General features: G+C 43.3%; 1 protein-coding gene across 2 annotated transcripts in view; it reads left to right on the top strand.

Annotated features, from left to right (window-relative positions):
* qars1 (glutaminyl-tRNA synthetase 1) overlaps window positions 1-11632 on the top strand; it is a 61707-nt gene extending 50075 nt beyond the window's left edge. Inside the window, exons 21-24 of one of the 2 annotated variants that reach the window (XM_083769415.1) lie at window positions 1833-1899; window positions 4131-4256; window positions 11212-11414; window positions 11496-11632. In XM_083769415.1, coding sequence (XP_083625541.1) covers window positions 1833-1899; window positions 4131-4256; window positions 11212-11262 — 244 coding nt within the window. In that variant the 3' untranslated portion in view covers window positions 11263-11414; window positions 11496-11632. The remainder of the gene's footprint in view (window positions 1-1832; window positions 1900-4130; window positions 4257-11211; window positions 11415-11495) is intronic. The other variant, XM_083769416.1, reaches the window with a different exon arrangement.
* The last annotated feature ends 5868 nt before the right edge of the window (window positions 11633-17500 follow it).

Below are 17500 nucleotides of genomic sequence, written 5' to 3'. Positions count from 1 at the left end.
CTCTGACCCAAACATCTCACACTGTGTTTGGGACTATGGGAACATCTCTGACCCAAACATCTCACACTGTGTTTGGGGCTATGGGAACATCTCTAAGCCAAACATCTCACACTGTGTTTGGGACTGTGGGAACATCTCTAACCCAATCATCTCACACTGTGTTTGGGGCTATGGGAACATCTCTAACCCAATCATCTCACACTGTGTTTGGGGCTATGGGAACATCTCTAAGCCAAACATCTCACACTGTGTTTGGGGCTATGGGAACATCTCTAACCCAATCATCTCACACTGTGTTTGGGGCTATGGGAACATCTCTAAGCCAAACATCTCACACTGTGTTTGGGACTATGGGAACATCTCTAACCCAATCATCTCACACTGTGTTTGGGGCTATGGGAACATCTCTAACCCAAACATCTCACACTGTGTTTGGGGCTATGGGAACATCTCTAACCCAAACATCTCACACTGTGTTTGGGGCTATGGGAACATCTCTAACCCAATCATCTCACACTGTGTTTGGGGCTATGGGAACATCTCTAAGCCAAACATCTCACACTGTGTTTGGGGCTATGGGAACATCTCTAACCCAATCATCTCACACTGTGTTTGGGGCTATGGGAACATCTCTAACCCAAACATCTCACACTGTGTTTGGGGCTATGGGAACATCTCTAAGCCAATCATCTCACACTGTGTTTGGGACTATGGGAACATCTCTAACCCAATCATCTCACACTGTGTTTGGGGCTATGGGAACATCTCTAACCCAAACATCTCACACTGTGTTTGGGGCTATGGGAACATCTCTAAGCCAAACATCTCACACTGTGTTTGGGGCTATGGGAACATCTCTAACCCAATCATCTCACACTGTGTTTGGGGCTATGGGAACATCTCTAACCCAAACATCTCACACTGTGTTTGGGGCTATGGGAACATCTCTAACCCAATCATCTCACACTGTGTTTGGGGCTATGGGAACATCTCTAAGCCAATCATCTCACACTGTGTTTGGGACTATGGGAACATCTCTAACCCAATCATCTCACACTGTGTTTGGGGCTATGGGAACATCTCTAACCCAATCATCTCACACTGTGTTTGGGACTATGGGAACATCTCTAACCCAATCATCTCACACTGTGTTTGGGGCTATGGGAACATCTCTAACCCAAACATCTCACACTGTGTTTGGGGCTATGGGAACATCTCTAACCCAAACATCTCACACTGTGTTTGGGGCTATGGGAACATCTCTGACCCAATCATCTCACACTGTGTTTGGGACTATGGGAACATCTCTAACCCAATCATCTCACACTGTGTTTGGGACTATGGGAACATCTCTAACCCAATCATCTCACACTGTGTTTGGGGCTATGGGAACATCTCTAACCCAATCATCTCACACTGTGTTTGGGACTATGGGAACATCTCTAACCCAATCATCTCACACTGTGTTTGGGGCTATGGGAACATCTCTAACCCAATCATCTCACACTGTGTTTGGGGCTATGGGAACATCTCTAAGCCAAACATCTCACACTGTGTTTGGGGCTATGGGAACATCTCTAACCCAATCATCTCACACTGTGTTTGGGGCTATGGGAACATCTCTAAGCCAAACATCTCACACTGTGTTTGGGGCTATGGGAACATCTCTAACCCAATCATCTCACACTGTGTTTGGGGCTATGGGAACATCTCTAAGCCAAACATCTCACACTGTGTTTGGGGCTATGGGAACATCTCTAACCCAATCATCTCACACTGTGTTTGGGGCTATGGGAACATCTCTAACCCAAACATCTCACACTGTGTTTCAGATTCCTGCACAGAAACCCAGAAGATCCTTCCGAGGTTCCCCTGGGCTTCCTGAGTGACATCAACCCTGTAAGTGTCTCTTTGTTTACGACAGCGTTGATTTTGTTGATATCATTAATATGGTTACTTGCTGACGCGTTGTGAGCTTGTAGATCTGCTTTTTTCAAAGTGCACCACTTAAGAGCATGCAACCAAATTTGTCTTTTAGTTCCATGGGAACCTCGGAAGTCCCTTCCTAACAATTTAGTCTAGTTTTTATTTGTTGACTAAATTGTAAATATATTAGTCAGTGAAAAAAAACGTAGTCGGCGAACATTTTTCGTCAGTTAATAGTAATACTCTAACCCTAATAACCCTAACCCTAATAACCCTAACCCTAATAACACTAACCCTAATAACACTAACCCTGACCCTAATAACCCTAACCCTAATAACCCTAACCCTAATAACCCTAACCCTAATAACCCTAATAACCCTAACCCTAATAACCCTAATAACCCTAACCCTAATAACCCTAATAACCCTAACCCTGGTTGACGAGACCTCGGAAAGAAAAGTTCAACAAAGTTTCTCCTTTCTGGGGCACGGTGGCACAGTTGGTAGTGCTGTCGCCTCACAGCTAGAAGGTCCTGGGTTCGATTCCCGCTGGGGACGCTGTGGGTGATGGCGGCGTGTTCCCTCCTCTCTGTCATCAGTGCCCATACCCGAGGCGGGGGTTGGCGAAAGGGCCTTTCTGTGTGGAGTTTGCATGTTCTCCCCGTGTCCCCTAGGGTAGATACCCTCACATGTTCTCCCCGTGTCCCCTAGGGTAGATACCCTCACATGTTCTCCCCGTGTCCCCTAGGGTAGGTACCCTCACATGTTCTCCCCGTGTCCCCTAGGGTAGATACCCTCACATGTTCTCCCCGTGTCCCCTAGGGTAGGTACCCTCACATGTTCTCCCCGTGTCCCCTAGGGTAGGTACCCTCACATGTTCTCCCCGTGTCCCCTAGGGTAGGTATCCTCACATGTTCTCCCCGTGTCCCCTAGGGTAGGTACCCTCACATGTTCTCCCCGTGTCTCCTAGGGTAGGTACCCTCACATGTTCTCCCCGTGTCCCCTAGGGTAGGTATCCTCACATGTTCTCCCCGTGTCCCCTAGGGTAGATACCCTCACATGTTCTCCCCATGTCCCCTAGGGTAGGTACCCTCAAAAAAACATGCAGTAATCCTGGTCTCTAAACTACCTCCCCCTGGCCAGCCGGGGCGCCTGATGGAGGGGAAAGGAACTGGTCGGAATAACGTGTCCCTTCCACGCGCTACGTCCGGCCGGGGAAATTCCCCCCTGTCAGGTGAAAAGAAGCAGCTTGGACTCCTCATGCATAGAAGGAGGCATGAGGTCAGTCCGCTGCCCCCCCAGGTTGGCAGAGGAAGTGTAGCGCCCAGGGTTACATTAGATAATTGGCACTGGGTGAAAAGAAAACTGAGTTACAAAATCGTGGGATATAAAAAAAAAAAAGTTTCTCCTTTCTGTTTCACTTTATAGAATTCACTACAGGTGTCTTTCAGTGTTGTTTTCGTTGACTAAAACTAAGACGAGAATTGTTCGTCGACTACCTTTTTCCACTGACGAAAACTAAATGGAAACTAAATGAAAAACTAAGCTATGGTGACTAAAACTAAGACTAAATATACTGACAATTTCATCAACAAATAAAAACTAGACTAAAATGTTAGGAAGGGACTAGTGGACAAGAGATCCAGTATAAGTCATTTTACACTTGGTTGCATGCTGAAAATAGCCAGTCTACAAGCTCACAACGCGTTGAGAGCTTGTAGATCAGCCATTATGTGTTGTAAAATGTGTAAAATCAGCCATTATGACGACATCAAGGCCCCGCCAAAATACATTTTAGTCGACTAAATCACCTGTAGATTTAGTCGACTAAAATCTTATGACATTTAGTCGACTAAAACTAGACTAACACTAAGACATTCCAGGTGACTAAAATGTGACTAAAACTAACTGAAAACTTTTCAAGAGACTACGACTAAGACTAAAATCAAAATTTGCTGCTAAAAACAACACGGGTGTCTTTGTGTCTCCATTAGAACTCACTGCAGGTGTCTTTTTGTGTCTCCATTAGAACTCACTGCAGGTGTCTTTTTGTGTCTCCATTAGAACTCACTGCAGGTGTCTTTTTGTGTCTCCATTAGAACTCACTGCAGGTGTCTTTTTGTGTCTCCATTAGAACTCACTGCAGGTGTCTTTTTGTGTCTCCATTAGAACTCACTGCAGGTGTCTTTTTGTGTCTCCATTAGAACTCACTGCAGGTCATCACCAGTGCCTTCGTGGACCGCTCGGTTAAGAGAGCCGCGGTCTTTGACAAGTTCCAGTTTGAGAGGGTGGGATACTTCTCCATGGACCCCGACAGCACAGCAGATAAGGTACAGCACCCTGACAGCACAGCAGATAAGGTACAGCACCGTGTTGTTCTCCATGGACCCCGACAGCACAGAAGATAAGGTACAGCACAGCAGATAAGGTACAGCACAGCAGATAAGGTACAGCACAGCAGATAAGGTACAGCACAGCAGATAAGGTACAGCACTGTGTTGTTCTCCATGGACCCCGACAGCACAGCAGATAAGGTACAGCACCGTGTTGTTCTCCATGGACCCCGACAGCACAGCAGATAAGGTACAGCACAGCAGATAAGGTACAGCACAGCAGATAAGGTACAGCACAGCAGATAAGGTACAGCACAGCAGATAAGGTACAGCACAGCAGATAAGGTACAGCACAGCAGATAAGGTACAGCACCGTGTTGTTGTATTCAATCCCAATTATTAACACCCCGAACGAACGAACGCCCGGGGTTATTAAACCCATTAACCCATTCTGACCTGAGATCAGATTCATACGAGGTTTTCCACTGGACACACACTGGTCTGATTAACCCCATTCTGACCTGAGATCAGATTCATACGAGGTTTTCCACTGGACACACACTGGTCTGATTAACCCCATTCTGACCTGAGATCAGATTCATACGAGGTTTTCCACTGGACACACACTGGTCTGATCAACCCATTCTGACCTGAGATCAGATTCATACGAGGTTTTCCACTGGACACACACTGGTCTGATCAACCCATTCTGACCTGAGATCAGATTCATACGAGGTTTTCCACTGGACACACACTGGTCTGATCAACCCATTCTGAACTGAGATCAGATTCATACGAGGTTTCCACTGGACACACACTGGTCTGATCAACCCATTCTGACCTGAGATCAGATTCTAAAAAATGTCAGTCGCGCTATGAGCTTGTAGATCTGCTATTTTTCAATAGCTAAAGCATAACATAATGCTGACACCAACATGGGTTAAATCCATTAAATCACAGCGCCCAGCCATTTATAGCAGCGGAGCACATTTAGCCATGTACCGGATGTGGCTGAAGTAGCTAGATGTAGCTAGATGTAGCTAGATGTAGCCAAAACACTATCCATGTGATCGACAACAACGGGAGGTACGATTAATTCTACCGCCACTAGCGACGGGACCGCGGCGGGCCGTCTAACGAATCATCTTTTCTTAGAATTGGGCGCAATGATTTAGATCAAAGAGTTATTAATTAATGATTTAGATCAAAGAGTTATTAATTAATGATTTAGATCAAAGAGTTATTAATTAACGTTTTAAGATGTTCGATCTCGTCGGCTAAAATGTGGGGGGGAACATTTTCAATGACGTCCCACCGGAAAATAACATTGAGTGTTGTGCAACAGACGCTCCCAGCCTGTGGAGCGACAGACGCTCCCAGCCTGTGGAGCCACAGACGCTCCCAGCCTGTGGAGCCACAGACGCTCCCAGCCTGTGGAGCCACAGACGCTCCCAGCCTGTGGAGCCACAGACGCTCCCAGCCTGTGGAGCGATGCGATCGTGTCGTGGCGTCTCGTGTTGTCTAACATCTCAAGGTTCAAGGTTTCTTTATTTTGTCTCCCAAGGGAGAAATGTGTCTTGGACCCCAAAGACCTGCTCTGCAGCATACAGATACAATACAGATATACAAAGACCTGCTCTGCAGCATACAATACAATACAATACAATACAATACACAATACAAGACAACAAATGCACACAGTGACCTGTACAACATTAAATAACCTCACACCAACATACCTAGTGCAGAAGAGGAAGAACATCACCTCATACAACATTAAATAACCACACACCAACATAACTAGTGCAGAAGAGGAAGAACATCACCTCATACAACATTAAATAACCTCACACCAACACACCTAGTGCAGAAGAGGAAGAACATCACCTCATACAACATTAAATAACCTCACACCAACATACCTAGTGCAGAAGAGGAAGAACATCACCTCATACAACATTAAATAACCTCACACCAACACACCTAGTGCAGAAGAGGAAGAACATCACCTCATACAACATTAAATAACCTCACACCAACATACCTAGTGCAGAAGAGGAAGAACATCACCTCATACAACATTAAATAACCACACACCAACATACCTAGTGCAGAAGAGGAAGAACATCACCTCATACAACATTAAATAACCACACACCAACATACCTAGTGCAGAAGAGGAAGAACATCACCTCATACAACATTAAATAACCTCACACCAACACACCTAGTGCAGAAGAGGAATAACATCACCTCATACAACATTAAATAACCTCACACCAACATACCTAGTGCAGAAGAGGAAGAACATCACCTCATACAACATTAAATAACCTCACACCAACATACCTAGTGCAGAAGAGGAAGAACATCACCTCATACAACATTAAATAACCTCACACCAACATACCTAGTGCAGAAGAGGAAGAACATCACCTCATACAACATTAAATAACCTCACACCAACATACCTAGTGCAGAAGAGGAAGAACATCACCTCATACAACATTAAATAACCTCACACCAACACACCTAGTGCAGAAGAGGAAGAACATCACCTCATACAACATTAAATAACCTCACACCAACACACCTAGTGCAGAAGAGGAAGAACATCACCTCATACAACATTAAATAACCACACACCAACATACCTAGTGCAGAAGAGGAAGAACATCACCTCATACAACATTAAATAACCTCACACCAACACACCTAGTGCAGAAGAGGAAGAACATCACCTCATACAACATTAAATAACCTCACACCAACACACCTAGTGCAGAAGAGGAAGAACATCACCTCATACAACATTAAATAACCTCACACCAACACACCTAGTGCAGAAGAGGAAGAACATCACCTCATACAACATTAAATAACCTCACACCAACATACCTAGTGCAGAAGAGGAAGAACATCACCTCATACAACATTAAATAACCTCACACCAACACACCTAGTGCAGAAGAGGAAGAACATCACCTCATACAACATTAAATAACCACACACCAACACACCTAGTGCAGAAGAGGAAGAACATCACCTCATACAACATTAAATAACCACACACCAACATACCTAGTGCAGAAGAGGAAGAACATCACCTCATACAACATTAAATAACCTCACACCAACACACCTAGTGCAGAAGAGGAAGAACATCACCTCATACAACATTAAATAACCTCACACCAACACACCTAGTGCAGAAGAGGAAGAACATCACCTCATACAACATTAAATAACCTCACACCAACACACCTAGTGCAGAAGAGGAATAACATCACCTCATACAACATTAAATAACCTCACACCAACACACCTAGTGCAGAAGAGGAAGAACATCACCTCATACAACATTAAATAACCTCACACCAACACACCTAGTGCAGAAGAGGAAGAACATCACCTCATACAACATTAAATAACCTCACACCAACACACCTAGTGCAGAAGAGGAAGAACATCACCTCATACAACATTAAATAACCTCACACCAACATACCTAGTGCAGAAGAGGAAGAACATCACCTCATACAACATTAAATAACCTTACACCAACACACCTAGTGCAGAAGAGGAAGAACATCACCTCATACAACATTAAATAACCACACACCAACACACCTAGTGCAGAAGAGGAAGAACATCACCTCATACAACATTAAATAACCTCACACCAACACACCTAGTGCAGAAGAGGAAGAACATCACCTCATACAACATTAAATAACCACACACCAACACACCTAGTGCAGAAGAGGAAGAACATCACCTCATACAACATTAAATAACCACACACCAACACACCTAGTGCAGAAGAGGAAGAACATCACCTCATACAACATTAAATAACCTCACACCAACATACCTAGTGCAGAAGAGGAAGAACATCACCTCATACAACATTAAATAACCTCACACCAACACACCTAGTGCAGAAGAGGAAGAACATCACCTCATACAACATTAAATAACCACACACCAACATACCTAGTGCAGAAGAGGAAGAACATCACCTCATACAACATTAAATAACCTCACACCAACATACCTAGTGCAGAAGAGGAATAACATCACCTCATACAACATTAAATAACCACACACCAACATACCTAGTGCAGAAGAGGAAGAACATCACCTCATACAACATTAAATAACCTCACACCAACACACCTAGTGCAGAAGAGGAAGAACATCACCTCATACAACATTAAATAACCTCACACCAACATACCTAGTGCAGAAGAGGAAGAACATCACCTCATACAACATTAAATAACCACACACCAACATACCTAGTGCAGAAGAGGAAGAACATCACCTCATACAACATTAAATAACCACACACCAACATACCTAGTGCAGAAGAGGAAGAACATCACCTCATACAACATTAAATAACCTCACACCAACACACCTAGTGCAGAAGAGGAAGAACATCACCTCATACAACATTAAATAACCTCACACCAACATACCTAGTGCAGAAGAGGAAGAACATCACCTCATACAACATTAAATAACCTCACACCAACATACCTAGTGCAGAAGAGGAAGAACATCACCTCATACAACATTAAATAACCTCACACCAACATACCTAGTGCAAAAGAGGAAGAACATCACCTCATAACCTTCGACCCCTACCCTGTCTGCCCTCTGCAAGGACTCTGTTAAGGAGTGTGATTGACAGACAGAGGGACAAAGGGATGCTTGTACCTGTTGTATTTGCACGCATGGACCTCGTACCTCCTACCCGATGGCATTAGCCCATACTCAGGGTATAGTACATGGGAGGGGTCAGACACAATGTTCTTAACCCATTCTGACCTGAGATCAGATTCATACGAGGTTTTCCACTGGACACACACTGGTCTGATTAACCTGTTCTGACCTGAGATCAGATTCATACGAGGTTTTCCACTGGACACACACTGGTCTGATTAACCTGTTCTGACCTGAGATCAGATTCATACGAGGTTTTCCACTGGACACACACTGGTCTGATTAACCTGTTCTGACCTGAGATCAGATTCATACGAGGTTTTCCACTGGACACACACTGGTCTGATTAACCTGTCCAATGGTGGCCTGCAGCTCAAAGATGACCTGGGGGGTGATCGGAGGTGTAGACATATACCCATGATCCTCCCTGCCGTTTTGGCTAATCTAAGGATCTCAGATTTGTATTTTACATTTAGGTTTCCAAACCAACTTTTTATTTATCCCAAGCGACAACGTGAAAAACGTATGCGCCTTCTGCACAGATTTTTAGGAGTTCAGTTAAGTTCTTGTTCTTTTTTATATTATTTTCTTTCATATCTTTGTCATGTCAGACTCTCTGACATGAAAGAGCTCCTCTCTTCCCCTCTGCTCTGTTTGCTCTGCTCAAAACACGCCCAAAACCCAACCGCTGACCGAAGATGAGGTGATCAGAGCAGGTGAGCCCAATTCAGCCTGCCCATGAACCAGACAAACAGACCACAAATACAGAGAATTCAGCCTGCCCATGAACCAGACAAACAGACCACAAATACAGAGAATTCAGCCTGCCCATGAACCAGACAAACAGACCACAAATACAGAGAATTCAGCCTGCCCATGAACCAGACAAACAGACCACAAATACAGAGAATTCAGCCTGCCCATGAACCAGACAAACAGACCACAAATACAGAGAATTCAGCCTGCCCATGAACCAGACAAACAGACCACAAATACAGAGAATTCAGCCTGCCCATGAACCAGACAAACAGACCACAAATACAGAGCCCCAATTCAGCCTGCCCATGAACCAGACAAACAGACCACAAATACAGAGCCCCAATTCAGCCTGCCCATGAACCAGACAAACAGACCACAAATACAGAGCACAGTAGATGGCACTATCTCACCATGCATTTACCATTACCAAATAAACACACATATAATGTTAGCATATACATTTTCAGAACGGTGAGCAATAAAATAGAACATTGCTGGGACAGCTACAAAGGCGTTGGTGTACTTTTGCACACATGCTTGTCACATGGGAGTGCCAGCTCATATCACAATCCATGTGCACTCCTAGATATTTACAGGAGGTGACCTGTTTGATGTCATGACCATTTACAGTATGGTGATGAGGGTGTGGTGATGGACCTGATTACATTAACTTGTAAAAAGTGATGTTCATCACACCAGGTTACAAACCTGTCCACTCCAGTTGTAAGTGATGTTCATCACACCAGGTTACAAACCTGTCCACTCCAGTTGTAAGTGATGTTCATCACACCAGGTTACAAACCTGTCCACTCCAGTTGTAAGTGATGTTCATCACACCAGGTTACAAACCTGTCCACTCCAGTTGTAAGTGATGTTCATCACACCAGGTTACAAACCTGTCCACTCCAGTTGCACGGCTACTGGTGTTACCTCCACTTGTGAGTAAAGTGAGGATAACCGTGTCGTCAGAGAACTTGACTACACACTGAATGGGCTGTGAGCTGTCATTTGTGTATAGGGTAAATAAAAGGGAGGAACTAACTGTCCCCTCTCCTCTCCTTTCTCTGCAGCTGGTGTTCAACAGGACTAACTGTCCCCTCTCCTCTCCTTTCTCTGCAGCTGGTGTTCAACAGGACTAACTGTCCCCTCTCCTTTCCTTTCTCTGCAGCTGGTGTTCAACAGGACTAACTGTCCCCTCTCCTTTCCTTTCTCTGCAGCTGGTGTTCAACAGGACTAACTGTCCCCTCTCCTCTCCTTTCTCTGCAGCTGGTGTTCAACAGGACTAACTGTCCCCTCTCCTTTCCTTTCTCTGCAGCTGGTGTTCAACAGGACTAACTGTCCCCTCTCCTCTCCTTTCTCTGCAGCTGGTGTTCAACAGGACTAACTGTCCCCTCTCCTTTCCTTTCTCTGCAGCTGGTGTTCAACAGGACTAACTGTCCCCTCTCCTCTCCTTTCTCTGCAGCTGGTGTTCAACAGGACGGTCACCCTGAAAGAAGACCCTGGGAAGATGTGAACCGACATGCTGGGTTCACCTCTCTGAAGATCATCTCTACTGCAACACGATGATCCCAAAGCAGACGTACCGCTGGCTTCATCTCACCCCAACCTTTCTACCATGCTCCCACGGAAACATCTTCAGCGTCTGCTTGCTCTGTATCTGTCAGGGTTAGGGTTAGCCTAACCCTAACCCTAACCCTAGGGTCAGGGTTAGGGTTAGCCTAACCCTAACCCTAGGGTTAGGGTTAGGGCTAGGGTTAGCCTAACCCTGACCCTAACCCAGTGAGGAACTGCTTCTCCTCTGAGGGCTGAGATTAGGCCAAACCAAACTGGATCCACGTTCGTTTATTGATCAAATTATTGATATGCAACAATAACACCTCGTCGATTCACAAGTTAATCGCTGAAAACCCAAAAAACAAATATAAATCTTTTCTCTGAGGCTTAACCCATTCTGACCTGAGATCAGATTATATAAATGTCTTCTACATCCTGACAGTTTTCATTCTGACCTGAGATCAGATTCTAAAAATGTCTTCTACATCCTGACAGTTTTCTGAAAAGGCTATGTTTCTATGTCAGTGGTTCTTTGATTTTTCAAAAATAGCAGACCTACAAGCTCGTATCGCGCCACTCGGTGGCGCGATATGAGCTTGTAGATCTGCTATTTTTCAATAGCTAAAGCATAACATGATGCTATAACACCAAAAGGGGTTCCCGTTCAGAATGGGTTAAGCTACCAGAGCAACGTAACTACATAAGCAATTGATAAGGAAACTTCAGTTTGATCAATCCCAGTACTCAGATTGGCATTTATCAATCAATAATCAATCTGATCAGAGGATCTTACGCGGCCACATCGTGAAACGTTGCTATATCGTTGCTGTCGGCTGGGAACCTCCAATGTCCAAAACGGTTATGTAATAACAGAAATGTCATAAAGAACCTTTTCTCTAATGTGGATTTTATTTAGTCACATGCTCCTGTTAATAGCTTCTTATTGGTTCAATATTCATAGAACCCACAGACTTTCAGATCACTTTCGCTTCATTAAAAAAACAAAATAGTAACTGATCTACAAGCTCACACGACGTCACCACATCACAGAGTTGTTGTGAGCTTGTAGGAAACCAAATAAACCGTGCAAGCGAAGAACCGCATTCTTCATCTTTAAGATGTTTGAAGAAACTCCATTCTAGATGTCCCACATTCTCCGAACTCCTTAATGTGTACGAGGGCTTACATCTGGAAACTCCTTAACCCATTCTGACCTGAGATCAGACTCTAAAAATGTCTTCTACATCCTGACAGTTTTCCATTCTGACCTGAGATCAGATTCTAAAAATGTCTTCTACATCTTCTATGTCAGTCGTTATTCGATTTTTCAAAAATAGCAGACCTACAAGCTCGTAGCGCGCCGCTCGGTGGCGCGCTACGAGCTTGTAGATCTGCTATTTTTAAATAGCTAAAGCGTAACATGATGCTAACACCAAAATGGGTTAATGTGTACGAGGGCTGGAAAAGGCCCTAAAAGAATCCCTAACGGAACATAGGGCTGGTAAAGGCCCTAAAAACGTCCCGTAGGAAATAACAGCCATCCTTAAATAGGACCGTCTGATTGTCAAAGATCAGCTAAATGGTAAATAAATGTCTGAATCGCAGCAGCACAGCCTCCTGACACTTTGACACTTTGAGCTGGGGCTCAGCGTAACAACGATATGCTCTCATTGTGACGTTTCACCGCTTGGGGCTCAGCGTAACAACGATATGCTCTCATTGTGACGTTTCACCGCTTGGGGCTCAGCGTAACAACGATATGCTCTCATTGTGACGTTTCACCGCTTGGGGCTCAGCGTAACAACGATATGCTCTCATTGTGACGTTTCACCGCTTGGGGCTCAGCGTAACAACGATATGCTCTCATTGTGACGTTTCACCGCTTGGGGCTCAGCGTAACAACGATATGCTCTCATTGTGACGTTTCACCGCTTGGGGCTCAGCGTAACAACGATATGCTCTCATTGTGACGTTTCACCGCTTGGGGCTCAGTGTAACAACGATATGCTCTCATTGTGACGTTTCACCGCTTGGGGCTCAGCGTAACAACGATATGCTCTCATTGTGACGTTTCACCCCTTGGGGCTCAGTGTAACAACGATATGCTCTCATTGTGACGTTTCACCGCTTGGGGCTCAGCGTAACAACGATATGCTCTCATTGTGACGTTTCACCGCTTGGGGCTCAGCGTAACAACGATATGCTCTCATTGTGACGTTTCACCGCTTGGGGCTCAGCGTAACAACGATATGCTCTCATTGTGACGTTTCACCGCTTGGGGCTCAGCGTAACAACGATATGCTCTCATTGTGACGTTTCACCCCTTGGGGCTCAGCGTAACAACGATATGCTCTCATTGTGACGTTTCACCGCTTGGGGCTCAGCGTAACAACGATATGCTCTCATTGTGACGTTTCACCGCTTGGGGCTCAGTGTAACAACGATATGCTCTCATTGTGACGTTTCACCGCTTGGGGCTCAGTGTAACAACGATATGCTCTCATTGTGACGTTTCACCGCTTGGGGCTCAGCGTAACAACGATATGCTCTCATTGTGACGTTTCACCGCTTGGGGCTCAGCGTAACAACGATATGCTCTCATTGTGACGTTTCACCCCTTGGGGCTCAGCGTAACAACGATATGCTCTCATTGTGACGTTTCACCGCTTGGGGCTCAGCGTAACAACGATATGCTCTCATTGTGACGTTTCACCCCTTGGGGCTCAGCGTAACAACGATATGCTCTCATTGTGACGTTTCACCGCTTGGGGCTCAGCGTAACAACGATATGCTCTCATTGTGACGTTTCACCGCTTGGGGCTCAGCGTAACAACGATATGCTCTCATTGTGACGTTTCACCGCTTGGGGCTCAGCGTAACAACGATATGCTCTCATTGTGACGTTTCACAGCTGGGGCTCAGCGTAACAACGATATGCTCTCATTGTGACGTTTCACCCCTTGGGGCTCAGCGTAACAACGATATGCTCTCATTGTGACGTTTCACAGCTGGGGCTCAGTGTAACAACGATATGCTCTCATTGTGACGTTTCACCGCTTGGGGCTCAGCGTAACAACGATATGCTCTCATTGTGACGTTTCACCGCTTGGGGCTCAGCGTAACAACGATATGCTCTCATTGTGACGTTTCACCGCTTGGGGCTCAGCGTAACAACGATATGCTCTCATTGTGACGTTTCACAGCTGGGGCTCAGTGTAACAACGATATGCTCTCATTGTGACGTTTCACCGCTTGGGGCTCAGCGTAACAACGATATGCTCTCATTGTGACGTTTCACCGCTTGGGGCTCAGCGTAACAACGATATGCTCTCATTGTGACGTTTCACCGCTTGGGGCTCAGCGTAACAACGATATGCTCTCATTGTGACGTTTCACCGCTTGGGGCTCAGTGTAACAACGATATGCTCTCATTGTGACGTTTCACCGCTTGGGGCTCAGCGTAACAACGATATGCTCTCATTGTGACGTTTCACCCCTTGGGGCTCAGCGTAACAACGATATGCTCTCATTGTGACGTTTCACCGCTTGGGGCTCAGTGTAACAACGATATGCTCTCATTGTGACGTTTCACCGCTTGGGGCTCAGCGTAACAACGATATGCTCTCATTGTGACGTTTCACCCCTTGGGGCTCAGTGTAACAACGATATGCTCTCATTGTGACGTTTCACCGCTTGGGGCTCAGCGTAACAACGATATGCTCTCATTGTGACGTTTCACCGCTTGGGGCTCAGTGTAACAACGATATGCTCTCATTGTGACGTTTCACCCCTTGGGGCTCAGCGTAACAACGATATGCTCTCATTGTGACGTTTCACCGCTTGGGGCTCAGCGTAACAACGATATGCTCTCATTGTGACGTTTCACCCCTTGGGGCTCAGCGTAACAACGATATGCTCTCATTGTGACGTTTCACCGCTTGGGGCTCAGCGTAACAACGATTATTGAATGTATGCACAACACCTTAAGTCATAGTTTAACAAAAGGTTAATTTCATAGTGGTCCGTTTTCTTGTTTTAGTCCTAGGATGATGCTTCACAGTACAGTACAGAATACAGAATACAGTACATAATACAGAGTACAGTACAGTCAATACAGAATACAGATGCTTGAAGTGGTTTTCTTACTGAGGTGGAGTCACCGTGTTTTGTAACCTCGGGGAGTCATTTTGACCAGGAAACCAATAAATAAATAAATGATATTTAACAGAATGAAACTGGTCTTTGTTTCAGAATGCTGTTCAATAAAATCATGGTTTATTTAGTTTATATTTATATATATATATATATATACATACAAACATTTATATTTATATAGAGATTTAAACTGGTCTTTGTTTCAGAATGCTGTTCAATAAAATCATGGTTTATTTAGTTTATATTTATATATATATATATATATACATACAAACATTTATATTTATATAGAGATTTAAACTGGTCTTTGTTTTCAGAATGCTGTTCAATAAAATCATGGTTTATTTAGTTTATATTTATATATATATATATATATACATACAAACATTTATATTTATATAGAGATTTAAACTGGTCTTTGTTTCAGAATGCTGTTCAATAAAATCATGGTTTATTTAGTTTATATTTATATATATATATATATATACATACAAACATTTATATTTATATAGAGATTTAAACTGGTCTTTGTTTTCAGAATGCTGTTCAATAAAATCATGGTTTATTTAGTTTATATTTATATATATATATATATATACATACAAACATTTATATTTATATAGAGATTTAAACTGGTCTTTGTTTTCAGAATGCTGTTCAATAAAATCATGGTTTATTTAGTTTATATTTATATATATATATATATATACATACAAACATTTATATTTATATAGAGATTTAAACTGGTCTTTGTTTCAGAATGCTGTTCAATAAAATCATGGTTTATTTAGTTTATATTTATATATATATATATATATACATACAAACATTTATATTTATATATATATATATACATACAAACATTTATATTTATATAGAGATTTAAACTGGTCTTTGTTTCAGAATGCTGTTCAATAAAATCATGGTTTATTTAGTTTATATTTATATATATATATATATATATACATACAAACATTTATATTTATATAGAGATTTAAACTGGTCTTTGTTTTCAGAATGCTGTTCAATAAAATCATGGTTTATTTAGTTTATATTTATATATATATATATACATACAAACATTTATATTTATATAGAGATTTAAACTGGTCTTTGTTTTCAGAATGCTGTTCAATAAAATCATGGTTTATTTAGTTTCAAGTTCATGAATAGAAATATCTGTCATATCTTCTATTCAGGGGTGGGAAGTGTTATGTGATGTCTTCAAGTAACAAGGCAGTATTATTATATTCATATTGTTAATAACGAGGCAGTGCACACGTTGGATCACTTTTATATCAACTTGGGAGCGACAGCATAACACACAGCCAAGTTTTTTTTACTTAAGTGGAGTATTTAAAATTTTCTATTCTTCTCCACTACATCTCCAGAGACAAATAATGTACTTTTACTCCAAAACAATTACTTGAAAACACAATAATAACTAGAAAAAGTGCCCTTCTGGGCACAGGTCTCCACCAGGATTTCTTCCTCAGCCTAGTGGGAATATGCGTGCAGTTTCATCGCAATCGGACGCTGCGTTGAGGAGTTGTGGCGATTTGTACAAAACGGGCTACTCCTGAGAACTGTAGGAGCCAATCGTGGCCAATCAGGATGGAATATGAGAAATCAAACAAACCTGTCTTGATCACATGACTATGGAGATCATGTGTACCGATTTGCGTGAAATTTGGATAAAATCTGAAGGAGTAATAATAGAAAATGTGTTTTACATATGTCGGCCTCCTGGTGGCGCTATAAAGAGCAGATGTGAAAAATTCCAGGCAAAGGTTTTTCCTTGGCCTCTAGGGAGTTGGCATACAAAGTTATCCACAGATCCGTGCAGTTAGACGTAAAAACACTTTTGGGCCAGTTATAGCGCCACCTTGAGGCTGAGTTGAAATTGTTCATGTGGCATTTCGTCCTCGGCCTAGTGGGAATGTGGGTGCACAATTTCACGGAAATCACGCGATGTGTTTGCAGCATTTTGTTTGAAACTGAGCACTCCTGTGAACTTTGGAAGCCAATCTTAGCCAATCAGG

This window comes from Protomyctophum parallelum, assembly GCF_964188405.1.
Source record: "Protomyctophum parallelum genome assembly, chromosome: 7".
NCBI classification, from domain to species: domain Eukaryota; kingdom Metazoa; phylum Chordata; class Actinopteri; order Myctophiformes; family Myctophidae; genus Protomyctophum; species Protomyctophum parallelum.
Note: the sequence above shows the minus strand (reverse complement) of the source record. Positions and strands in the feature narration are given on the sequence as shown.